The following is a 24,808-nucleotide window of genomic DNA, read 5'->3' as shown; positions in this document are numbered from 1 at the left end:
AGATAAGACCATAGAAGGCCCCTTTGGTTTTGAGGGGCTTGGCCTCTCGGGGATCCCCTCGCCACTTCACTGAGAGCAAGGGCAGCCTGCACCAGGGTCGGGAGGGCCCTAGAAGGAGGCGTGGGCTGTCCCCAGGCTGGCCCCACTCACCTGCCTGGCCTTGCACTAGCTTGGAAGAGTGGAGCTGACAGCGGGAGAAGACCAAGCTGCCCTTTTCTGCCCCTTTTCCCCCTACCGGTACCTCCCTCTCTCCTCCTGACTCGTCTGTCTCCTTTCTCAGCCCAGAACGTGACAGTGGAGGAAATCATTGGCGCTTACCAGCAAGCCTGCCACAAACTCAACTGCAAGCAGATCCCCAAGCTCGTCAAGCAGATCCAGGTACCTGGGACTGGAGGAAGTGGGGAGGGGGTCTCGCCCACGCTGGGTCTGCCTCAGTTCCCTCCTCCTCTGTTGATACTGGCTTGAAACTAGAATTTGAAAGGTTCTAAGGCAGACCCTGTTTTCCAAGGCCCCTCCTAGCTCTGACCTCCCTATTCCAAGGCCCCCTCCCCAGTCCTGCCCTCATGCCTTAGGGCTCCCAGGCCCAGTTATAGCCCCCTGCTCCCCACACTGCTCTCTCCGGGTCTCCAGGGGAGCCCGACGGTCAGTCTCCCAGAGCCCGTCTAGCTGAGGCCGGAGCTCCTGGATCCGGGGGCCTGTGGGGCACCGGCATCCTCAGCGCTGCCTTTACTCTTTGCAGGAATTTACTGACTTGGCACACCGGATCGACTGCCTTGATCTGAAAGGTTGGTGTCTAGAGCTTGCCTGTGTCTCCTGGGGCGGGGCGGGGAGGGAGGCGGGGGAGGGCTGGACCCCCAGCCTCGCTCTGCCCTTTGCTCCCTTGGACACCGGGTATGTCGCTGGTGGCCCGTCTGTGAAAAAGGAGGGGCCGTGCTTGGTGGTCTCAGGTTCCTGCCAGCCCCAGATACTGTTGTCATGAGTGGCGAGGGCCGTTGGAGAACCCGTGGGCCAGGACTAGGGTGGCCATCCAGAGCTCCAGAGAGGGCCAGTTAGACCACACAGTGGTTCACACCAGGGAGAGCAGCGGCCAGATGGCCAGAGCAGGAGGTCAAGGGGAAAGAGCAGAAAGCCAGAAGAAGGGAAGTCATGCCTTGGGAGGCAAGGGCTGGTCTGAGAGATGGGGGCCACTGGCTGATGAGGCTTCGAGGGGCGGGGTGTCCACCTTCAGTGTCCTGCTTGTTGTAATCTCTCAGAGAGTGGGGTGGGGTCTGTGTCAGAACTAGGAAGTGAATAAGTCTCCAGCTAGAATCCCTGCCAAGTTTTTTGTTTTTTTTTTTTTTTTGGCTGATGAAATTGGAGTTCAGTGACTTGCCTAGGGTCACACAGCCAGGAAGTGTTAAGTGTCTCAGACCAGATTTAAACTCAGGTCCTCCTAACTTCAAGGCCGGTGCTCTCTCCACTGCACCCCCTAGCTGCCCCTCCTTGCCAACTTTTTGAAGATCTTATAATAGTTCCTTGAAACTGTTCTGCCTCAGGGAGGCCTGCCATGGGGAGGGCCAGAGCCCCCCAAGCCCCTTGAATAACAAAATCTGGGCACCCCAGGTGAGGCTGGGGGAGTGCAGCGATAGATAGGGCCCTGCCTCCTTATGGCTTTATTCCAGGAGAGAAGCTGGATTACAAGGCCTGTGAGGCCCTGGAAGAAATCTTCAAACGGTTGCAGTTCAAGGTGGTGGACTTGGAGCAGACAAGCCTGGATGAGGATGTGAGTGGGGCCCTGAGCCCAAGCGAGCTGCCGGGCACTGGCCGGGGATTGGCAAATGAAGCTCCATTTCTGGGGACTCGCATCTGCCCTGGGTGGGGAGGACAGCCAGGGACTTGGGGCTTCCTGACTAGGCCTGCCACGGCTGCATGGGGTCACCTGGCGGTGCCAGGAAGATTATTCCTCCTCCTCTTTCCCTTAGGGGGCTTCTGCACTGTTCGACATGATAGAATACTATGAGTCGGCCACCCATCTCAACATCTCCTTCAATAAGCACATCGGCACAAGGGGCTGGCAGGCTGCTGCTCACATGATGCGGAAGGTCAGTGTCCACCTCCAGGCCTTGGAGGTCAGGGTGGTTCTGAGCCCCTCTGAGGTCTTCCTCCATACCCCTTCTGCGCCTCGTGTCTAAGAGCAGTGCCCCTCCCTGCCAGCATCACAGCGCATTCAGTCTCCCTTCAGCTCCTTGAGTGCAGTCTCTATTGGCAAAATCCCCCACAGCTCAGAGAGCCCACCACATGCCGAGGGGCACACGTGTCTCTAGGGTATTGGGCCGAGTGCCCCTGCAGCCTTGGGCAGAGCATTTGGGTGTGGGTCCAAAGTAGTCAGGAGGCTCTGGAGACCCACCACGTGAAAGCTTGACTGAGGGCTTTGCTTGGTGCGTCCCATGGGTGGAGATTTAGGGGCACTACGGAGGCCACAGGAGACTCAGGTGGGATGCTGGAGCTCTAGACTCTAACCTGGTGCTCTTTGGGTCCCGCTTAGACAAACTGCCTGCAGTACCTGGATGCCCACAACACCCCCTGCTGGACCACTCGGCCCCTTTGTGGCTCAGGCGCAGTGAAGCAGCAGCCTCACGGTGCTGCACCTGGAGAACGCTTAGCTTGTCCGGGCGACCCCTTGTGCTTCTTGGTGAGTGGCGCCTGGCAAGGGCCCGGAGAGGCTTGGGCAGCACCTGAGCCTCCTGGGACTCGTGGAAGAACGCACTGCAGGGGCGCAGACCCTATCCAAGTCTTGGCACGGCTTTGCTCCGCCCAGCAGGCTGGGTGGCTTGGGGCAGTCCCCTTCTGGGGCTTCAGGCCTCGCTCTGTAAATGATGCTTGGACTGGTAGTTCTTGGCCCTTTCGGACTTTGGCAGTCGGGGGTTTTGGGGTTCTTAAAGTCTGTGACTCCTCTCAGAATTGGTGACAGAAGGCTCAGCCCTTCCCTGGGTTTTTAATAGGGTGATAATTAACGGTTTAGTGGCTTCCATGTTCCCAGTGATGACCCTGGTGATTGTGAAATCCCAAGAGCAGGGCAGCAGGGGGAGCTGTGGGCTAGAGCAGAGAGAACTGAGGTGGGGAGAGAGGAATGGGCAAGGGCTGGGGCTCATGGTCTTGGCGTGCCCCTGGCAGCCACCGCCTCAAGATGAATATGAACCTTCGGGAGCTGTACCTTGCCGACAACAAACTGAATGGGCTTCAGGACTCAGCCCAGCTCGGGAACCTTCTCAAGTTCAACTGCTCCATCCAGATCCTGGACCTTCGGAACAACCACATTCTGGACTCAGGTAGAGGCAGGGCAGCTGCCTCCCTTGGGGATGGGAGATGGAGCCAAGCAAGAGGGGGGTTCGCTTCTTCCTGGCCAGAAGTTATCCAAGAGTAACACCACTGTCACTAGTCACTAGTGGTCCAGAGACCATGGCCATGTCTGTGTTTGCCGCAGACTCTGCAGCGAGAGGTCCCAGGACTGAGCGAGCTCCTCAGCCTTCGCTCGCCGGAGCCGGGCCTGGGCTTGTTTCTCGGACGCAGGCCTTCCCTTTTCCCTTCCGAGTTCTGTCCTTTCAGACTAGAAATAGGGAGCTTGGGAAGCAGGAGGGAGAGAAGCTGAGCAGGACCCAGAGCAGCCTCTGGCTTGTTCCCCAGGTCTGGCCTACATCTGTGAGGGCCTGAAGGAGCAGAGGAAGGGGCTGGCCACCCTCGTCCTTTGGAACAATCAGCTGACACACACTGGCATGTGCTCCTGGGCATGACACTGGTGAGTGACAGGCAAGACCCTGGAAGGACCCGAGAAGGCGGGATGGCCCCCATGTTACAGAGAGAGAGAGAGCTCAGGCAGTCACAGTCAGGAAGTGAGGTCCTTCCATCTCCATCCAACACAGGACAGGGGAAATGCTCTGTGTGTGTGTGTGTGTGTGTGTGTGTATACACATGTGTGTGTGGAGGGCATGTGCATGAATGTTATGGGAGGAAGGTCATGGAGCACTTGACCTTGGGCTTGGTCGGCTCCCTGTGCCAGGGCCCCAGACCCTTGGGTCCCAAGATCCCCATTATAGTCAGTAAATCAGAGCTGGAAGAGCCTCATGGACATTGTAGGGGCTTGGGCCCACTAGTGACCGGATGCCAGCCGAGCGGTCCTTCGCCCACGGGATTGGCCGCTGATTTCCTGTGGCTGTGTCCTGCCTCCTGGGGCCACCCTGGGCCTTCTCACCAGGCAGGACCCTGGCTGCTCTCTGGCCCACATTCTGTCTCCCCAATTTCTCTTGTCCATAGCCCCACACTCAGAGCCTGGAAACTCTGAATCTGGGCCATAACCCTATTGGAAATGAGGGTGTCCGGAACCTCAAAAATGGGCTGATCGGAAACCGCAGTGTCCTGCGCCTGGGACTGGCCTCCACAAAGCTGACATGCGAGGGTGAGGGGCTGGGCGGGGGGGTGGGGGTGGAGGGAAGGGCAGTCTGAGACTGAGCCAGAGATGGGGGGGAAGAGGGAGATGGGAAAGCCACGAGCCTAGCTGTGGAGGCCCAGCCTTGGGAGGAGTCCGAAGAAGTCTTTGGGCTTGGGCTGGGGGGATGGTGAAAGGAGCAGATGGAGAGAGAGTAGGCTTCCGAGGGCAGGACAGAGTGACCTTGGCTCGGGGGCCTCTTCTCACGGGGGACCCTGGCTGGGTTTGGTCTCCCCAGGAGCCGTGGCAGTAGCAGAATTCATTGCCGAGAGCCCTCGCCTGCTCCGGCTGGACCTTCGGGAGAACGAAATCAAGACTGGGGGGCTGATGGCCCTGTCCTTGGCCCTCAAGGTCAACCAGTCGCTGCTGCGTCTTGATTTGGACCGGGAGCCCAAGAAGGAGGCAGTGAGTGGGGTCCCCTACAACCCAGAGAGAGGCGGGCTCGGGGCGGGTCTGGGGCATCCTGGGGGTGCAGGGCTTGGCTTCGACCCTCCCTCCAGCAGGCCCGTCTGCCCCACTGGCAGGTAAAAAGCTTTATCGAGACCCAGAAAGCCCTGCTGGCGGAGATCCAGAATGGGTGCAAGCGCAACTTTGTCCTGGCCCGGGAGGAGGAGGAGAAGGAACAGCAGCTGCAGCTCTCGGCCTCCATGCCCGAGATCACGGTCACCGAGGCCGCCCAGGAGGAGGAGGTCACGGTGCTGGGAGAGCCAGCCGACGAGGCCCAGGAGAACGGGCACTTGGGAGAGGCCAGGCCCGAGGCTCCCAGGCCGGCCGAGGACTCGGACTCTGACACCGAGGAGGAGGAGGAGGATGAGGACGATGGGGGCCAAGAGCACGAGGCAACACGGAGCCCCGAGGTTCAGCTTTCTACCATTGCTGGGAACTCCCTGAGCTCCAGGGCTAGGACCCCTCCGGGCAGCCCGGCCCCCTCAGCCCCAGAGGCTCCTCTGGAGAGTCCCAGCGGGCCCAGGCCAGAGCTGCCAGGCGCCGAGAAACGCATCTCGGTGTCCAGCCCTGGCCGAGGACACAAGGTATTCGTGGTGACTCGGGTAGAAAGCCCCCCCGAAAAGGCGGGCGAGGCCCTGGCCCTGCAGACTGAGGCCCCGACCAACAGGTCAGGGGCCGGCCTTGGCCCTCCGGACCTACCACTGCCCAATGGGCTGAAGCCAGAGTTTGCTCATGCACTGCCCGATTCCCCTGCCGGCCACGGAGGACCAGAGGGCAAGGGTGGCGGCTGTGGCCTAGAACATGGTGAGCGTGGGCCCTGGGCCACGGGGGCAACTTCTCCCCATCTTGACCCTACCGGCGTCCTCTCCTCCACCCCTCCCCCGCTTAGATGGCTCCCAGCTCAGACCCCTGGGAGTCATGGGCAGCTGTCCAGCAGGGAGCCTCCCGTCTGGCAGATGAAGACCCGAGGCGCCTCGGTCAGTGTCAGAGCGTGAGGGGGCCCTGGGGCAGTCTGGACACAAGCCTACACTGGGCTCCCTCGAGCACAGGGTCCTGACTCTCACCTCTTGTCACTCACTGCTTCTGAGCTTGCTGCGCCAGGGCATCCCCAGCGTGGTCCCTGTGCCTGGGGCCTGTGGGAGCCCTCACTTCTGGCATCAAGCTCCTGGGGCGACCCTGGCCCTTCCTTTCCTGAGGAACCTGGGGGTTGGTGGGGCTCGGCCTCCACTTGGCGCTCTCATGGGGTTGGGGGCAAAAGCCTTGGCATCCATTGGAGAGCCTTGGGCCCCTGTAGCTCCAGTGGCTGGCGGGGAATCCCCGGCCTCCTGTGAGGGATGGGAAGTGGGGCAAGTGTGAGGCTTGGGCAAGGGCAAACCCCTCCCTGCTCACGTTTCCAAAGGCTTCTGGGCCGGGGGTGCCAGCAGCCCACAAAGGGGCAGGTCTGGCTCAGGATGGTTCATCGCCCTGGAACGTTGGGCAGCATCCTGCTGGGGTTCCAGTCCATCGTCCTGGGACACTGGGGTCACTCATGACATTCCCTCTGCTCCTCTCTGAACCCTAGAACTGAGCTGCTCCAAGAACGAGAAGGAGCTGGAAGAGTTGCTTCTGGAAGCCAGCCAGGAGTCAGGACAGGAGACACTGTGACGCCTGAGGTGAGGGGCAGGGGAGAGGCCCAGGGGGCTGGGGGTTAGAAGAAACTGGGTCCGAGGGGCTCATCCCTTCTCTTCTCCCCCCAAGATCTTTCTCTGGTCAGGCTTCGAGGACCTGAGACCCCGCCCTGTGCCCGGGATCCAGACGCCCTCCATTCGGGCTCTCCAGGATGGGGGCCCGTCCTGGGCCAGCGGCCCCCAGGGCTGGGGGAAGCAGGCGCCTGAGGAAACACTACGAGGGACCCCTGGGAAGCAGATCCGCCCCCCTTCCTTCCCCGGATCCCCGGATCCCCTCTAAGCACCTCTATTTATTTCCCCCTCCCCTCTCTGAGGAAGGACCAGAGACTGGGACGAGCAGGCCCAGGGGGTGGAAGGAGGTGGGTTCTCTCAGGGAGGCCCGGGGAGGGAGGTGTGCACAACTTGGGTCGGCCCCAGGGGGCAGGGACAGCACACGGTACCGACAAGCGTCAGACCGGGGGAGAGAGAGGCCCTGGGCCAAGGGGCACATGGAGCCGGAGAGGGGCCCGAGGGGCTGACGAGGAGAGCTCTCTTTACTCAAGTGCAATAAATTTATCAGGGAGCTCGGAGGTGTCCAGGTGGCGCCCGGGGGTCGGAGGGGTTCCCTGGCAGCGGCGGGGAGCCCGCTTCTTGGCATTCCGCCTGGAGATAGGCCTCAGAGAGAGGAATCGGGGTGGGGGCAGGGCAGACCCCAGTGGGGCCCCTCCTCTCCCTGTGGCACACATCTCTGGTCAGACTTTTTTCTATTAAACGCCTCCGTCGCCAGCATGGGGAGCCCTGAGTCCTTCTTTCTCTGGTGACCCAGGAGGTCAAATGGAAATGCTCGTTTAGAAAGGGCACATTTCCCATCTGTGAGCGTAGGCCCTGTGGGAAGAGAAGCGGCCACCAGGTGCCACGTGATGGGGCGATGGGGATGGCCCCACCAGGCTCCCTGCACTGCAGTGGGGTTAGAGCGGGACGTTCACACCTGGGCCTGGGGGGAGGGGGACTGGCCCCCAAGGGCACCCTTGTGTTCATCTGAAGTGAGGGGTGAGCCTGAGCTTAGATTGTGCAGAACATCTGGGGTTTAGAGGCTGTCCTGGGCTGCCGGCACCCTGACCATCCCCAGGGTGCGATTATGAGATGGAGGCAAAGCCCCCGACTCCAAGCTGGGCCCACAGTGACTGACTTGGGGCTGGGTGCGTGTTTCCCCCCTGTTCCCCGGGCAGTGGGGATGATGTCACGGCCCTCCCCCCATTTGATCCCTGAGTGCCCCACCCTTTGTGAACCCGAAAGAAGAACTGGTTGGGCAGGTAGCCCCAGGGCTGGGAGGTGAGTGGCGAGTGTCTTTCCCTCCTCCCCCATCGTAGTTCCTCTTCCTGGGACGCAGCATCCTTCAGAAATGCCAGTTTACCCTGAGTGGGGGGTGCTCCGCCCTGGTGGGGCCTGCCTGGGACTGTGCGCCTCACGGGCCGGCTCTGAAGCCCACTCTCACTGAGACACGTCTTTATTGCACTGAGGAGGGGGTTTCCAGTGGGTCTCCCACACATGCGCTCACACACACATCCACGCACACACACAACTGCTGGGAGACCACTCGAGGCCCGAGTTCATAACACTGCTTCACTGGGAGCTGGAAAAGTGGGGCCCCGTGTCCAGCGCACTCACGGGGGCGGTCTGCAGGACGGCCTCTCACTGCCAGCCAGGGCCCCGACTCGCGCCACCACCATCTCTACGTCCAGGAACAAGCGGGATGGGACTCTGTCCTGCCTAGGTCACCCCCAGCTCAGGAGACGGCGCCTGCCTTGCCACCCGCGTGGAAGGGCCAGTCCCGGTGGGGGGAGGAAGGCTTCTCTGGGTGGGAGCCGGAGCCCCGGGGGTCGCCGCCCACATGGAAGGGCCGGTCCCGGTGGGGGGAGGAAGGCTTCTCTGGGTGGGAGCCGGAGCCCCAGGGGTTGCCGCCCACATGGAAGGGCCAGTCCCGGTGGGGAGAGGAAGGCTTCTTTGGGTGGGAGCCAGAGCCCCGGGGGTCGCCGCCCACATGGAAGGGCTGGTCCCGGTGTGGGGAGGAAGGCTTCTCTGGGTGGGAGCCGGAGCCCCGGGGGTCGCCGCCCTGGGGGTCGAGGGCGCGGATGCTGCGGATGAGCCCCATGCGGCGGCGGATGGAGTGGTCTAGATTGACGGTGCAGCAGAGCAGACTCTGGGCCTCTGCCACGGTGAAGGGGAAGTCGACGCCCAGGAAGCGGGCAAAGAGCTCGGGGTCCCCGTCCAGGTCCACCACGTTCTGCAGGGCCTTGGTCATGGTGTGGAGCTCGCGGCTGTTGTCGCGGAAGATGCCCCAGAGGAGAGCTTGGGGGTCCGGGCCCCCCTCCACCTGCTGGCGGTCTTCGAGGCACTGCAGGGCCCAGCTCAGGCGGCAGGGCCACTGATTGGCCAGGACCACCCAGGCCACGGCCTGGCGCGGCGTGGGCCCAGAGCCCTCGCCGCGGGCCTGGTGCTCATGCAGCAGCCTCACGGTGATGGGGACCGTGTTGACGATGCGCCGCATGGAGACCACGTTGTCTGGGATGTACTCGTAGAGACAGTCGCGCTCGTCGTGCAGGCAGAAGAGGGCCTCGCGGATGCGGCGCCCGGCCTCGGCCTCGATGCCCTGCTCCTGCCCCCCCGCCGCCTCCACGTGCAGCAGCTCAGCGCCCTCGGCCGCGGGGGGCTCCCCCTTCTGGCTGCCCCGCAGCTGCCGGCTGATGGCCCGGTAGAGCAGGTCGTCCCGGCTCTGCACGGCGTCCTCCAGGAAGCGCAGCTTGGTGCGGCGCCCCATGATGGGCACCGAGAAGGGCAGCGTGACGGTGCGGTTGAGGAAGAGGTAGCCGTTGTCGGCCACACCCTTCATGGAGCTGGCGTTCTCCAGGCAGGAGGCCAGGATGTGGGGGTCCACCACCAGGATGAAGATGAAGGGCGCCTGGCCGTCGGAGAGCAGCGTGTTGATGGCATCGAGCACGCCCACCACGCGCTCAGAGGAGCAGGTGTCGAGGCCCGTGACCTCCAGGACCACGCGCAGCCGCCGCCGCTGGAAGATCTCCAGGAAGCGCAGGTAGTTGGTGAGCAGCTCCACCTCCTTCTTGACCTCGCACATGAAGCCCAGCTGGCTCCCGAACTTCTCGCGCGTCACCAGCCGCTCGATCTTCTTGCGCTGGCTCACAAACACGTGTTTGCCCACCGAGTAGAGCGCCATCAGCAGGCCCGAGCCCGACAGCGTGGTGGCGGCGCCCCCGAAGACCTTGAGCAGGCTGCCGTGGGCGCCCCCCTCCCTGCCGGGCGCGCGGCCGCTGATGGAGAGGTAGAGCAGCCCCACGCCCAGCGCCAGCGCCGCCGCCAGCGCCAGCAGCACCAGGCAGACGCGGCGCCGGCAGTGCCACTCGCGCTGGCAGCAGTCGGGTGCCACGGCCGGCTTGTTGCCCACCACAGTGTAGAGGCTGAAGGGCAGCGCCCCGTAGTGCTCGCGGATGCCGTCGCACAGCGCGGTCACCAGCCCGGCCCACAGCTTGTCGGTGCCTGCGTACTGCCAGGCGCTGAAGCGCACAAACAGGAACTGCACGTTCTTCCGGCGCAGGTGCAGCTCCGTGATGACAGGCTGGTAGAAGACCAGGTACCAGAGCAGCCTCGGGAAGCCCCAACCGTGCACCTGCCGTGGCCTCCAGCGCACTTGCTGCAGCTCCTCCGCCTCCCGCTGCGCCGCCTCCTTCTGCATGAGGGCTGGGAGAGGGGGGGCCGTCAGCCGGGCCTTGGGGCAGGGACCAGACCCGGGGGGGGGGGGGATCTGCAGAGGGGCACGGGCCCGGGGGCTGCCGGTGTTGGAGCGAGCAGCAGGGACCGAACCCCTTTAGAGAGGGCTGGCCGAGGTGAGGGTCTGGCCTGCCATGGGCAGCTCGAGGGTCAGGGCAGCCCCGGCCCTCCCCTCAGAGGACGCCGGGGTCATGGTGGACCCGGGCCAAGGGTCGGCGCTAAGTGGGGAGACTCAGGGTGACTGGCCACAAAGGGAAGCGAAGGCCGAAGGTGGCCCCACCCACCTGTGATTTTATCCAGCATCATGTGCAGTCGGCAGCCGAAGGGCGCGTAGAAGCCCACGGTCACGGGCGTGGGCACGTGGCACAGCGTCTTGGACAGGCAGTTGCAGTAGACATCGTCCTCCGTCACTATGTCTGCAGGTGAGGTGGGGGCCGTGAGGCGGGGGCCGAGGCTCGCCCCACCCCCACCTCCCGTCCCCCAACCGCTCGCCTCCCAGGGACAGCCCGAGAAAGCAGCCGGCTCCCCCAGAAGCAGCCACGGACAGGAGAACATGATCCCAGAGCGCCAGCCCCAGGCCGCCTGCCCCCATCGCCAGCTGCAGCGCAGGAGCAAGAGCCGTCGAGCCGGGAAGCCCCAGTCCCCCAGAGCCCCCGAGGCCGGTCCCTGCGCCGGGAGCCAGCACCCGGCCGGACCCCGGCCTCCTCTCCCCGGGCAGAGGTGGCTCCTCAGACTGGTCCTGGCCCTGAAGGTGGAGGCCAGAAGGCTCCTTGTGCTTGGGGTGTGACCAAGGCCCCCATCTGGCCCTGAGCCCGGAGTTTTCCCAGGAGCCTCGGCCCAGGAGGCCACGGGAGCACAGAAGCCTCCCTGTGGGGGAGCATGGCCATGTGAACCAGCGTTAGGGATCGGGAACTGCTGGGTGAGCTGGTCGCCAAGGAAACCTGGGGTGCTTCCTGGAGAAACGAGCATTGGAGGTGGGTGTGAGCGGCTAGGAGGGCACTCGGGCCAAGGGCCCAGCGCGAGCCTGAGACCCCCACTGGGGCCGGAGGTCAGAGGGAGAAGCAAGAAACGGAGGCGGACACCAAGTCCCGGAGGACTCGGGAGAGTAAGTGCCGGATCTCACCGGGCCTTTGGGCCCAGGAGCAGAGGCCGCCCCGCTAAGGGCCTCCACCTGGGGGGAGAAGAGCCGGGAAAGATGCAAGGAGAGTGAGCCGAGCCCCACCTGCGGCCGAGTTCTCGCCCACCGGGCCCTGACCCTCGCCCTCCTGAGCTCGGCTCGCCCACCTGGGGCTGACGTGCAGCCCCAGGACCTCACGGGCTCCGGACGGCGCCCGACGGAGATGGGGAAATGGGAGCTCGGCCAAGGGGCTGGAGGCTGGGAAGGGCCGCGGGGGGGAATGGTCAGAGAGCTTAGTGGGGGGAGGACTCACAGCTCCTGAGCCCAGACCCCATGGCGGCAGTGAGTGACCTACAGCCCGGGCCAGGGTTCCCAGAGTAGGAGCAGCCCCCGAAGGAACCGGCGGCCCCACGGCCCAGAGCTGGGCCCAGAACCTGGAGCAGACATGGAGGAGCAGCCGAGATGAGGAGAGGGGGACGCTGCCCTGCCCCGAAAACCAAGAGGTTCCCACAGCATGGGAGCGGAGGGGGAAGGGACAGAGCCAGGAGCCCCTAGAAGGGTCCGAGGGACGAGAAGTACCAGTGGAGAAGGAGCCGCCGCTACAGGCTCCGAGGGCTGGGAAGGGCCGGGCAGGGCTGGGCACCCGGACTTCCGGGACGGTGTCAGCCTGCGGAGAGGGGGGCAAGATGGCAGCCGGAGGGGGAGGGGGTCCGGGTCCCGGATGGTCCCGCGCTGTCTCGTGGCCTTTGCCCGTGGGGCAGCCTCTGGCACGGTGTTCACCCGGACAGTGCCGCTGCCGCAGGGGCACCTGCTTTGGGGGCATGGGAGTGGCCCCCGGCTGCCTAAGCCAGTAGCCTCCATTCCTGGGGGCTTGGAAGGAGGGTGACCAGGCCCGGGCATTCCCTGGGTGTGGCCTGTGAGCATGGTGGGCAGAGCCCACGGTGGGAGGCCGAAAGGCCGCTCCTTCTTGGCGACGCTGGTGACGGAATCCTAGAAAGAAGGAAGACCAGGCGATGACCAGGTCGGTGCCGAGGACCGAGGGGGGCACGAGCGGCAGAGAGATGCCCGCTCATCCAGGGAAGAAGTAGAAGTCAGACCCCCACCCCTCCTGCACAGGGAGGAGGAGAGGGAGGGTCTCCGGAGATGACGGGGAAGGGCCAAGTGGAGGCCGCAGCAGAGGATGAGGACTGAGGCTCCTGCGCCTGAGAAGAGGTGGCCGAACTGGGCTGGAGAGGAGCAGCCTTCTGGGCCTCCGGCCTCTTCCCCCGAAAGAAAAGAGGGTCTGAAGGAGGGATTGGGGTACTGGAGGAAGTCCTGGTGGCAGTGGGTACACGAGGGGTGCCCCACAAAGAAGTCTGAGAGAAGGGGGGGGCAATGAGGGGCAGCTGCCCTCCCCTCACCCCAGCAGAGGAGGTCAGGGGCTCCTGGAGCCCCTTGGTCACATTTCCCTCTCCCAGAAGCCCGGAGAAGATGCTATTCCATCAGGGTCCTCATTGGCTGGTGGTCCGTCACTCCCATCCCTTTCAGCACCTCAAACTGCGGCTTTGACAAACCAATGCCGGGCCAGCGACCCCTGCTGCCATCCCCCCCCCCCGCCAGGCTGACGCCGCCACCCACCTCCTCCCCACCAAATTAAGCTCCCTCTTCTCCCTCAGCCCCGAGTCCCAATGAGTCTGTCTCCCCCTGGGAAGGATCAAGGTGGTCCGGGCCCGGGGGGACACCCTCTACCTTTCCCCTGACAGCTGTCAGGGTCCACAAAGCGATCCAGTCGGAAGCGAGCCTGGCCCACGGAGGGCATCATCCCAGCGGCGCCCACAGCCGCATAGGGCCTGGCCATGGAAAGTCCAGCGCCGTCTGGGGAGGAGAGGGCAGAGGCTCAGGAGGGATGCACTCCCTCCACTGTGAGGGGTCCCGGACACGCTTTGGGCACCCCCAGCCCCTGTTTTTCTTGTCTGTGTGAGGAAAGCCTGGGACCTGGAGCCAAGCAAGGGGCCAGTCCTTCCTCTCCAGCTCTCTCAGGTTGGGGCCTCCAACCTCCTTAAGGTGTCTCCCCCAGGAAAGTTAAAGGATGAGGGCAGTTGGGAGAGGATTGCCAGCTAAGGAGGAGGAGGGAGCCCGGAGGAGGAGGCCGGAGCTCGGGCCGTGCCGGGCGGGCTGAAGTTCCAGGCAGTGAGTGACGGGCAAGTCTGGGGAGGGAGAGCTCAAGTCGGGGACAGAGAAGTGACAGCTCGAGGAAGAGGGGCAGATTTGGAGGCATAAGTGGGGTTCAGTGCGAAGCAAGCGGGCGGGCAAGGTGGGGGGACCTGCCCCCATTACCTCCTCTCCCTTTCTGCTCCCATTCTCCCTCCTTTCTGCCTCCCTGTCCTGTCCCTATTTCCCCCTTGTTCCCTCTTCCCCCCCGCCCCCGTCCCCCGGTTCTCTCCCCCCTCCCAGCCCCGTGCCCCCTTCCCTCTCCCTTTGTGCCCCGTACCTGGTCGGAGGCAGCTTCAGCAGCGCCCTCGGGTCCCTCCCGGAGCTGGCCGCATCCTGGGCCCCACTGGCCTGAGTGGCTGGGCCCAGAGAAGCCTTAAAGAACCCAGCCCAACGGTCCTCCCCCCACCTCCGCCTCACCAGCTAAAGGGATGTTCCCTTTGCCACCCCTGCCCCAAGCCAGTCACAGGACGCCCACGCATGGGCCCTGGACGCGCCCGGGCGTGCTCCTTAGGGACCCGGGTCAGAGCCGGCCCAGGCTCAGGCGAGGGCCGAGGGGGGAGCAGGAGGGCCGAGCTGCAGGAGGGGAGAGGGCGGGGGGAAACCGGGCTGATTGGGCCCCACGACTGCCCGATGAGACGTGACTTGGGTCCCCCAGCTGCCTGAGGCCTGGCGAGGGGGCAGCATCCTGGCCAGGCCGTGGCCTTCACCCCCGCTCCTCCTTTTCCCTTGCTAGGAGCCCTCCCTCCTAGCCAGGCAGCCCTCGTTCTGCCCTTCCATGTGTCGTTTCCCCACCCGTTTCCCTTCTGGTTGTATTTGCCAAGGTGACCGCTGGGCTCCATCCGTGGCAGCTGCCCGCCTCCTTGGCCCTTACCGTGGGCATCTGGCCTGTCCCTCCTCCCTGCCCCCGCCTCACTTCAATGGGTGATGGGACTGCCCTGGTCGGGAGGAACAGGGATGTAGGGGAGGGAGGACCGTCCTCCTTCCAGGTGAGCTGGAGGGAAAGGGGAAGGGAGTGAGTGAACCCGCTGGACTGGCCTCCTCCTGGCAGGAGCTTCCCAAATGCTGTCCATTCCCTTGATGCACCACAAGCTGAGAGTCCTCGTCCTCCCTGGCACCTGAGACCCTCACCAGCCCTTCCTGCTCCCTGGTTTCTAAACACCCCCAATCAGATTCGGGAGACAAAAGGTTGACTCAAGTCCTCAGTTCACCGCCCTGTTCCCTGGTCCATTCCTGCACCAGGCATATTCCCAACCTCCCTTGCACCTGGCTCGATGGTCCCCCGGGAAGCTTCCCTAATTGACTGCCCCACGCCCACCTCTGTTCCACAGCAGGGCTAGATAAGCGATCTGGATGCCTATCAGCACGGGCATTCCTCCCTCAACGGGGCCCCTCACCTCCACCCTCAGCCTGGACAGGAGAGAGGGAGGTTGGGTGGCTGGGGCCAAGAGGACCCCTGAGATCGTCGGCTGGGTGCCCTGGGCCACGGGCCCGGCGCTGAACCTGTCTTTGGGGTATATACCCAGAGGCAAGCCCTTTTTTTCATGTTGGCACCTGGTGCGGCCCAGAGCGGGGCTCCTCGGAGCTGGTTCTGGGGCTGGGAAGGCCGGAGGATCAGGTCCCACTGCTGGGGCAGACGAGATGTTGCCACGGCACCAACATGTTAGGGACATCCAGGGTCTTGACTCCATGTTAGCAGAGGGGTTCCTGGCCCCAGGCCCTCCTGGCTAGATCAGCTGGCACCATGGGCTAAGGCAGGGCAAACCTTCCTCACTCATGCCCACCTCCGGGGGACAGTGACGGACTGAGGGCCTCCCCCTGCCCACAGTGCAGCACCTGCCGCCCCCAGCCGGGCGACTTTGGCCCAGCCCCCTTCCACCAGAGCCAGCTTTCTTGTTTGTAAATAGAGAGCTCAGCTCCTTTCTACTCTAAATTTGTTAATGAGACTCGAATCCAACTGTGAGGGTGAACCCCAGTGGTGACACTGGGCAAATGACTGAACCCCACTGGGCCCTGGCCCCTTGGCCAGACAGGACAGCCTCCGGGGAGGTCCGCACTGGGCACTTAGGCCTGGTGGGCACTGAACTTGGGTTGGGGTGATCTGAACCGCCTGATCCAGGATGGGGGATGATGGGACCTAAGTTCCCACCCCAGGCCCTGCGCCCTTCTGTGAGCTGATTTCCTGGGACTAAGCTGGGGTACGGCCTCCATTATTTACCTCCCAAGAGTGCCAGAAGAACCTGAGTACTGAAGCCTCCCCGCCCCACAGCCTCTGTTCTCCCTCCCTGCAGGCCTCAGCTCTGGGGCAGAAACCCCAGTCCCTAGCTTGGTGGGTCCCGATTGCCAGGGTGTGGGACGGGAGGCCCCTCCCCATTGTTCTGGATGCACACCTGTGGCCTCTATTGTGTCTGTGGGCGGGACCTTTGTTGTTTGCTCGGCTGGGTACCCATTGTCAGTGGGAGCGTGAGGGGAAGGGATTAGGCGCTGCCCACACCCAAGGAGCCCTCCCCGCCCAGCCTCCAGCTCTCCTCCCCAGGCTCTCCCTGAGTCTGCTCATTATTGGGCTCCCAAGGTCCTAGAAGCACTGAGTGGGGGGAGAGAAAGGCAGAACTGAGGCTCTTGGGGTACAGGAACAGGCTTTATTAGGGGAGTGACACATACACCACCCCTGCCCCCTTTGGGAAGGCAGCCCCCAGGGCTGATGGTGCCTGATCCAGTCTCCCTCATGACCTTCTTAGAACCCTGCAGAATGACCCTGGCTGGGGGTCCTCCCACCCCGGGCCCCTGCAGGGTTCCCACCACACGGGGAGCAGGATTCGTTCTGGGCCCCACTGCAGGAAAGGGCACAGAAGGGGGATGTCCACAAGCCGGGGACCGGGACGGTTGGAGGTTGTAGACCATACTGCGCCAGCACAATGAGGGGAGAGTCCTGGAGGGAAAGTGCCGGTGCCTCAGGGTCTTCCGGCATGGGAGGCCCAGCCTGGGAAGGAGCCCAGGTCTGGGAGGCACAAGAAGCAAAGGCATGGGGCTGAGCTCTGGGCCTCTGGGAAGAAAAACATCTAAAAATTCTGAGCTGCCACAACAGCCTGGGTGGTGGGTTCCCTGACGACCTGGTCAAGGACTGTAGAAGGGACACAGACTGCCCCCAATACAAGCCCACCTGGACCCCAAGATGCCAAACTCCTCAAAGCTGAGGGCCCAGGAGGAGCCATCCAAGGCCCTGAGGCAGCCACTTCCCTCCAGAAGCTCCTTTTCCCATCTGTGTCCTGGGCACGGACACGCTGCCTCACCCACTCCTTCGCTTGTGGTCAGTCTGTATTAAGCACTCTCCCTGAGCAACAAGGGGACCCCTGTCCTCCCGCTGGCCCTGATCCCAGCTCCCAAGGGCCTGAGCTGGGCCAGCCTCTGCAGAAGGGCCAGTGCTGGGACCTGGGGCCCTCAAGCCTTCTGGATCACCACCTGGAACTTGCCTAGAACAAGGAAGGGCAGCTGTTAAGGAGGGGAACACACTAGTGGGCTACGGCTGGGCCCAAATGGCTGAACCCCTGTGCCTGAGACTCTCTGGGTCCCTGTCCCTCACGCCCCAAGGACAGGGCTGGGCCCAATGGCTCCCACTGCACCAGTTGTGCAGGGGCCCTGGCCATGGGGGTGACCTGGGCCAAAGTCACGCCACCCTTCTGGGAGGTGGAGAAAGCCAAAGGCTGCCCCAGTATGGCCCGGCTGAGACCAGGAAGGTAGGCACCTGCCCCACGGGCCGCTGACTTGCCCTCCTATCTCCCTGCCCTGACCCTTGGGGACTCACAGGCAGGCAGGGAGGTCACGCTGGCTGTGACAGAGCTCTGATGCCCAGGGAGCTGAGGGTCCCCGGAGAAGACCACAGGTGAAGGCAAGAAACTGGAGGAGAAAGACAGGGCTCAGCGGCATCCTGGAGCCCAGGACAAAGGGGCTAGTCCCTGAACCCTGATGGGGCCTGCCTGGGAGGAGGGGCCAAGCACCCCCAAGGCCTCGGGCACTAGAGTCGAAGCTGTTGTGTGGAGGGCTGGGGAGACCTCCCAGGACCCCAGGAGCAGAGAAGGGAGGCTGGTCACCTGTTCTCCCAGTACCTTGGGGGCTTCCTCCAGATATTGCTGGCCCCAGGCCATCTGGGTCAGGAAGGGAAGTTGTTGTCCTGCAGGATGTAAGTGCCCTAGAAGGGAGGAGTGCCCGTGAGGGGGGCCTCCTGCCTGCCCCTCCCTGCCCAACCCCTGCCCTTGAAGGCAGCTCCTGAGGCTCCCTCGAAGACAAAGAAGTTGGCCAGACTCGGCCCCTCGCTCCCTTGGGGCCTCCAGCTAGCCGCCCAGCCCTCAGTGTCCTGGCTCGGCCAGCGAGCAGCAGCGGAGACCTTTGGTGCCGAGTGTGACTTCCTGGGCTGCCTGGCCGGAGGCAGGCCCAAGGGAATATTCTCCTCCAGCGAGAAGGAGGGGAGCCCGAGTGGCGGGTGTCCCGCCCTCCTGGCCCACCCTGCGCCCTTCATCTCCCAGAACATACCATTTTCAGCCACTGCCGCCCCTAGCTGCCCTTGGGTGACTGCCTCGACCCCAGTGTGCACACGGACACAGACAGACATGGAAACAGACAGATATGGACATGGACACAGAGACATGGACATGGAAACAGACACACAGAAACATATGCACACCCCCCCAGCAAACCAGGGTTTCCTGAGGGCTGCCCTCGAGAGCCCCAGGCAGGGCAGAGGCAGGTGGGCGGGGTGACCCTTCCTCTCCTGTAGGCGTCGGCTGTGCCACCCCCACTGACTGCCAACACAAACTGACCAGACGGCTGCAAGCCTCGGCCTGCTGGCATCAGCCACTGTGTGACCAGGGCCCCTCCCAGTGCTGAGGGAACATGCCTAAGAGGCCCCCATCTTTAAGGGGTGTTCCTGGTCCACAGAGGCTGCTGCTAAGTGCCCCACCCTCGGGCTCTCTAGGGAAAACACACACGGCACTGAGGCTCCCACTGCTCCGTCCCCAGTTTCTGTCCCTTTCCTGACAGAACAGGAGCTCTGGCCGATCTCGGTGGTCCCAGCAGGGCCTGGCTCTGACCCCAGGATGCTTGGGGTGCCCTCCGGTATGAACTAACTCCCTGCAGGCCAGGAGCGGTGGCGGGCCTGTCTGGAGGCAGGGCAGGGGGGCCTGAAGCCGTGATCTCGGTTTTGGAAGGATTACTATCCTGATTTTACAAATGAGACACTGGGAGAGGAAGGAGAGAGGAAACACTAGTATTTATTAAGCCCCTACTGTGTGCCAGACCAAGCTCTTTGCAAATATCTCATTGAGCCTCACAACCACCTTTGGGAGGTAGAGGCTATGGTTCCCATTGTACAGATGGGAAGGGCCTTGCCCAAGTGTGGGAGGCCGAGTGTGGCCTCCATTCTTCCTGACTGAGCTAGCACTCTCTGCACCGGGCCCCAAGGGAAGGGAAGCCAAGACTCTTGGGACTGGGGAGGAAGGGAGGCCGGGCCACGTGGCAGGGCTTCTCCATCACCCACCTGGTGGTTGGTCCTGAGGTTGTCCGTCTGCTTCCCGAACACAGCCCCCCAGAGGTCCCTGCAGAGGAACTTGATGGTGTCCAGCTCCTCTCGAAGGCCAGGGCCCCTTGGGCAGCTCTGGGAGAAACATGGGCTCTGACCCTGGGCTGCAGAGGGCTGGACAGCCGGGGAGCTGGAGAGCGAATGGAAGGAGGGAGGCCAGGGCCCAAGGTTCGAGAATGGGGCAAGACCTACCACCCACACCCCTGCTGGCTCCCAGTACCCCAGGGAGGACCTAGGGACCACCTGGGGGCCTCCCCTGGAGAAGGTCTTGAGCCCTCCAAGTCCCCAGGGGCCACAGCCCTGGCTCTCACCTCTCGGCCAGGCCCTGGCCCACGCGGAAGCCCATGCCCTCCAGGACCGCCAAGCCTGCCCTCAGCCCCTAGGAGAGGAGGGGGAAGGGGACTTAGGGCCACCAATTCCAGGCACTTCCTTCCCTCCACAAAGGAGAAATCAGAGACAAGTGACTGAGCAGGAAAGGGAAGGGCTCTGGAGCTGGAAGAGCCTGCAGGCACCTTTAATTCCACCCCTCAAAGTGCCAGAGAGGCCAGGTAGGTGGCCGAGGTCACACAGCAAGCCAGAGAAGCCCAGACTGGAAGCCAGGGTCTGCCCATAAGCCCCAGCCTCAGGGGCCCCCAAAGGTCTACCAGGAAGCCATAGAGGACGATGGGGCTCCTGGCCCTCCTCAGCAGGGACCCTGATATCCTTCTACCTGAACCCTCAGTAGGAGCCCATGGCAGGCCTGGGGCCAAGGGCTGTGGAGGAGCATGTGGCTCAGACCATCAAGGCAAAGCTCCTTGAAAAGCTGGTGATCCTCCAGAACCAGGGGTACTTAGGGGAGTCCTGGGAACTGACAGGAAGTGGAAGGAGCCTGGGAGGCCCTCCTGCCCCTTTCTTGCTTCTGGGCCTGGGATCGGGTGTCCTCACCTAGGGCTCCCCTTAGCAGCAAAGAATGGGTGTTATGGGCCAGAACTTGAAACACGGTGCTAAGTCGCTAGAATTGATAGAGACAATGCTTAGGTACTTAATTTACACATTAGAGTTCACACATCAGAGTTCACACCTTTAACAGAGTTCATACCTTTAAGAGCGCAATATAAGAACAAGCCCACTAGAGACATCGGGAGATTCACAAGTTTGGATTCGAGGGAGGATGAGAGGCTGAAGCTGGCAGAGGCAGAGGCAAAAGCAAAGGACTAGCGGCAAGAGCCCTAGGAACCAAGGAGAGAGAGGCCTCTAAGAAAACTAACTGGGCTATTTTGGAAGAGACAATAAAGGACTGGATTTTAACTCTTGGCTGCATTTGAGGTGGTTATTACATTGAACTGAAACGAAGGCTGCCTCCAGAAGCTCTCCAAGAAATGTGCTTCCAGAGAACATTATATTTTAAAGAAGAACATTACATTTTGGCGCCTGAACATGGGACCACTGAGCCTTCATCTGTGATGCAGAAATTAGGCGAGTACAAGAAGGAAACTTTGTTAAAGAGCTAAAATAGTATTTCAGCTAAAATGAGACAGATGTTTAGAAAACAGCCTTCTGCTTCTCTTCAAGGAAAATGTGTAGAGAACACTGTCAGACTTATGAAAAGCCAAGGTTTGATTGTAACTTGGGAGCAGATCACTGAACTTTTAGAAACTGTACAGTACACATGTCCTTGGTTCTCTATGGAAAAGAATTGGATCCAGATGAGTGGAAATTAGGAGAGCAATTATGTAAATACTACAATGATAATGAACCTGACTCAATTTCCAAAGACACATTAATACATATAATTTAATAGAACTGGCTTTAGGAAATTACATAAGTTATAAGAATATGGAAAAGAAGAGCAGGAGGGCGGTGCCAACTAAACTAGGTGAAAAGAATGAAGAATCAGATAAGAATTCACAGCAGGAGAAATTAGATCATTCCCAATCCCCTGACCTACTTCCCTCAATTAACTCTTCATGGGTGGAGGAAGAAGAAGAAAGGAGAGGCAGTGACACAAACAGAACTACCTATTAAGGAGCCTGTGACAAGATTAGAAAAGGCATTGGTTAAGGCAAAATGAAGGACAGGATGTATCTGATTTTATAAATGCATACCCTGTGATTGAAGAGATTGAGTCCAGGTCAAAAAGGAGACGATACACTTCTTTTAATTTGGAAAAAGTAAGGATTTGAAAAAGGTTGCACTTTTTATGCAGCTACATCATCTTATGTTAAAATGTTAATAGATAATTTGTTTTATGAAATCTTAACCCGAGTGATTGGAAATCCATAGCAAGGAGATGTTTAGAACTTGACAAAACTTGTTGTGGCTTTCTAGAGTATCATGAATTATGTAGGATTCTAAGCCAGACGCAATAGGCAAACAGGAGTTAATGTACAAGTCACTTTTGACCAACTAGCAGGTGAAGGTCAGTATGGAGAGAATTCAGAACAGATTAATTATCCCATAACAGTGTACCAGCACATTTCTAAGGCTGCAATAAAAGCTTGGGGTTCTCTCCTCGGACAGAAAGATGGAAGTAAAGCTCTTCACAAAACTAGAGCAAGGTCCCAATGAACCTTTTGCTGATTTTGTGGATGTTTGCAAACAGCTGTCACAAGAACCATTGGAGAAAATGCAGCTACAGAAATAATGACCAGACATCTGGCTAAGGAAAATGCCAATGAGGTTTGCAAAAGAAAGCTAACCAGGCTATATGGGGACTAGACTAAGATGCCCCTTTAGAGATCATAAGGCAGGCCACAGTGGGCACAAATACTAATTATGCCCAGACTATGATGAACATGGGAAGACAGGGTCCCTCTTGGCACGGGACTTCTAGAGAAACCTCATTGATGCTTTCAGTGTGGAAAAGTTGGACGTTTGAGAGCCCATTGTAGATATGGAGATAGAATGAGAAGGCAGGGTGAGAGAAAACCCAGAACCCCCATGTCCAAAATGCAACCCAGCCTTCCACTGGGCCCTCGGAATATAGATTGACCTAGGGAAATGAGAGGCAGGGCCCAGCTCCTAGATATCATATAAAAGACAGATGGGGCATGATAGCAGATGAGGTTATACCCAGAGAGTCTTTAGAAGGCCAGGACTTAATGTGATAAATCAGCCTAAAACTAATCACATGGCAGAAAGGGATTACATGATCAACCAACAGAAAAGCAATCAGATAGCAGATAGAGATTACAATTGGGGAGAATATAGGCCTTAACCCAACAGGTGTGTCCAGACAGCCCTTCCAAATGTACTGCTGATGATGATGAGAAACCTAAAAGAAAAAGGAATTAGATAGTTAACTGCCTGAGGGTCATTGTATTCCTACAGACAGAAGGAAACAGATGGAAGAAAAACAAATGGGTGGCAACGAGCACTTGAGAGAGACAGAAAAGAGAAAACTCAAAATAAAGATCTAAGAAACATCTGACACTGAAGTGAGCACGGCTGAGACTGCCGGAGACTTGAAAAACCAACAGGAATCATTGATTCCCTACAAGATGAGACTATTGCAGATTCTTAAACTTTGCAGGAACACATCCCTTGGCACATGAACTAATGGCCAATAGATCCTTTGGACTATTTCTAGGACTCTATGGACATGTATAATTCCCTCATGTTGATTCATATGTTATTTGTTATATCACTACTAGCCTGTAAGCAGCTATGTGCTTATGTAATTATGTACACTCTCATATTGATAAATTTATGTATTCCTGTTTTTTAAGAGTAAACCTCTTCAGAAACCCGCTAATCTGATTTGATTTCCCATTTCAGGGCTTATCTCCCTCTGAGAAGTCAGGGAGAGCACATCACCTTTATGGTGTTTTCACTCCTTTTTAACAGTCAGGATGCACTTTTGGGGTTCTCATCTCCTGAGAGGTCAGGGAGGTCAGTGGTTCCTATGTTCTAAAATCAAAAGAAAGCGGAGATATTATGGACAGAATTTGAAACAAGGTGCTAAGTCACTGAAAATGATAGAAATGCCATGAACTTGAACATACCTTTGAATTCACTTTTAAGAGAGCATATATAAGGACAAGCCACTAGAATGGTGGAAACGCAAGTTCCTGACCCAGAGGGAGGATGAGAACAGCTGGCAGAGACAAAGGACTAGTGGCAAGAGTTCAGAACCAAGAAGAGAGAGGCCTCTAAGAAAGCTTAACTGGGCTATTCTAAGAGACAATGAAAGAACTGACTAACAGTTGGCTGCATTTATGATTAATACCTGAACTGAAATGAAGGCTGCCTCCAGCTCCCAAGAAATCTGCTCCCGGAGAACATTTATTTTGGCAACATAGATGGGGACAGAAATATGGCAGGTGTTTCTAGGCCAGCCAGAGGAGACACATCCATCAGACTGCACCCTCCCATGGGTGGGGTGCCCTGGCCTGGGTTGGGCTGGCCTAAACAACCCTGGGCACCTCCCTTCCTGAAGGAGCCTGAGGGAAGAGCAGATTGCACCCTAGGCCCAGCCCCCAGGACCATCTGGGCAACTCATGTCTATAAGCCCACCTTGCCTCAGGCACTGAGGACAGGCCCTTCTCTCGGCACCCACCCCCCATCCCATTCTTCCAGCCCTGGCTCCCTTCCCACGCTCTCTACTGAACTGTCTCCATCTCCACCATCCTAGGGCACCTTAGCTGGGATCTGTCTCCTAGCCAGCCCTTACAAACCTGCAAGCCTACTATGCCGGGGCTATGAAGTTGCTGAATGGACACCTCCCCTGGAGAAGTCTCCAGTAAGTCTTGGGTTCTTGCAGTCTGGTTTCCAATACCCTGCCTCAGCCCTGGTGCCCAAGCACCTGTACCTGGGTGGAGCCTCTGCCTCTAGGAGTTTCGCGAGCCCAAATCTCTGGCTTTACTAAGTCCCAATTGCTCATAAATCAACAACTTAAATTATCCTGTCCCCTGTTCTTTTTACCTGTTCCAGCACCACTTCTTATTTTCTACTCACCCCATTCACAACCTGGAAGTTTTCCTTCTCCTCCTCTCCCTCACCTGCCCTGGGATGGTGGGTTCTGCACCCCTCCTCCACACAGCCTAACATCAGATCCTACACAAGGTCATTTGTCGCCAACCTGCCTCTCCTCTTGTGAATGGAGCATCTTGCTCATCCTCTCGCCTCCCCCAAAATGACTTTGAATTCCCATTCCGTGCTGTATGCTGGGAAGCACAGAAAGATCCGCTACTTGACCCAAGCTAAGGACCGTGAGACCCCAGAGCCTCCTTACCAAATGTGAGCCGCTCTATTAATAATAAAATGCCTGAGCATTCTGCAGCATTCTCGGTCACGGAAGCTCCTGGAAAAGTGCGGCCAGCTGTCTCCACAGCTCTTCAGCACCTTCCCACGAGAAGTCCAGTCTTTGGGTATAAAGATAGCACAGGCGATATTCCTGATGCATCACTTGAGGTCGCGAGCCTTTCTGGGCCCCTGCCTCCAGGCCAAGTGTTCCCACAAAATTTTAGTTGCCGGCCCTGAAACGCGATCATGTGTGAGGGCCGTTGCCACTCACCTGGACCCTAGTGCACGCTGCGGGGAGGCCTGCCCTTCCGTCCTCCAGCCTGTTTCACAGGTGAGGAAACTGAGGCACACCCAGGCCCAGCCTGCCT

General features: G+C 60.0%; 2 protein-coding genes across 4 annotated transcripts in view; one reads left to right on the top strand and one right to left on the bottom strand.

Moving 5' to 3' along the window:
• The window catches only part of LOC100924744 (protein phosphatase 1 regulatory subunit 37), a 31,443-nt gene extending 24,099 nt beyond the window's left edge, over positions 1-7,344 (top strand). Inside the window, 15 exon segments of the mRNA XM_031963233.1 lie at positions 281-378; positions 740-785; positions 1,662-1,762; positions 1,962-2,081; positions 2,525-2,562; positions 2,564-2,639; positions 2,641-2,675; positions 3,154-3,308; positions 3,664-3,753; positions 3,756-3,775; positions 4,291-4,432; positions 4,701-4,867; positions 4,987-5,713; positions 6,471-6,561; positions 6,647-7,344. Coding sequence (XP_031819093.1) covers positions 281-378; positions 740-785; positions 1,662-1,762; positions 1,962-2,081; positions 2,525-2,562; positions 2,564-2,639; positions 2,641-2,675; positions 3,154-3,308; positions 3,664-3,753; positions 3,756-3,775; positions 4,291-4,432; positions 4,701-4,867; positions 4,987-5,713; positions 6,471-6,553 — 1,898 coding nt within the window. The 3' untranslated portion in view covers positions 6,554-6,561; positions 6,647-7,344.
• Positions 7,345-8,063: 719 nt separating this feature from the next.
• Positions 8,064-13,292, bottom strand: NKPD1 (NTPase KAP family P-loop domain containing 1). 3 transcript variants are annotated; one of them, XM_031963217.1, is made up of 4 exons: positions 13,184-13,285; positions 12,035-12,445; positions 10,623-10,754; positions 8,064-10,308 (listed from the first exon to the last, which is right to left on the bottom strand). In XM_031963217.1, the coding sequence occupies exons 1-4, from the start codon at positions 13,254-13,256 to the stop codon at positions 8,342-8,344; spliced, it is 2,583 nt and encodes an 860-aa protein (XP_031819077.1). In that variant the 5' UTR covers positions 13,257-13,285; the 3' UTR covers positions 8,064-8,341. The 3 variants fall into 3 exon arrangements, with proteins under 3 accessions (XP_031819077.1, XP_031819078.1, XP_031819076.1); XM_031963218.1 differs by lacking the exon at positions 12,035-12,445 and having other exon boundaries at positions 13,184-13,292; XM_031963216.1 differs by lacking the exons at positions 12,035-12,445; positions 13,184-13,285 and having other exon boundaries at positions 10,623-11,810.
• Between the last annotated feature and the right edge of the window lie 11,516 nt (positions 13,293-24,808).

Source organism: Sarcophilus harrisii, chromosome 3, assembly GCF_902635505.1.
Source record: "Sarcophilus harrisii chromosome 3, mSarHar1.11, whole genome shotgun sequence".
Classification (NCBI taxonomy): domain Eukaryota; kingdom Metazoa; phylum Chordata; class Mammalia; order Dasyuromorphia; family Dasyuridae; genus Sarcophilus; species Sarcophilus harrisii.
Note: the sequence above shows the minus strand (reverse complement) of the source record. Positions and strands in the feature narration are given on the sequence as shown.

Coding starts and splice junctions, on each gene's coding strand:
- NKPD1 (XM_031963216.1), bottom strand. CDS start 11,307: ATGCTCGTTTCTCCAGGAAGCACCCCAGGTTTCCTTGGCGACCAGCTC. Junction 10,309..10,622: donor GATGCTGGATAAAATCACAG/GTGGGTGGGGCC, acceptor CCCCTCTCCCAG/CCCTCATGCAGAAGGAGGCG.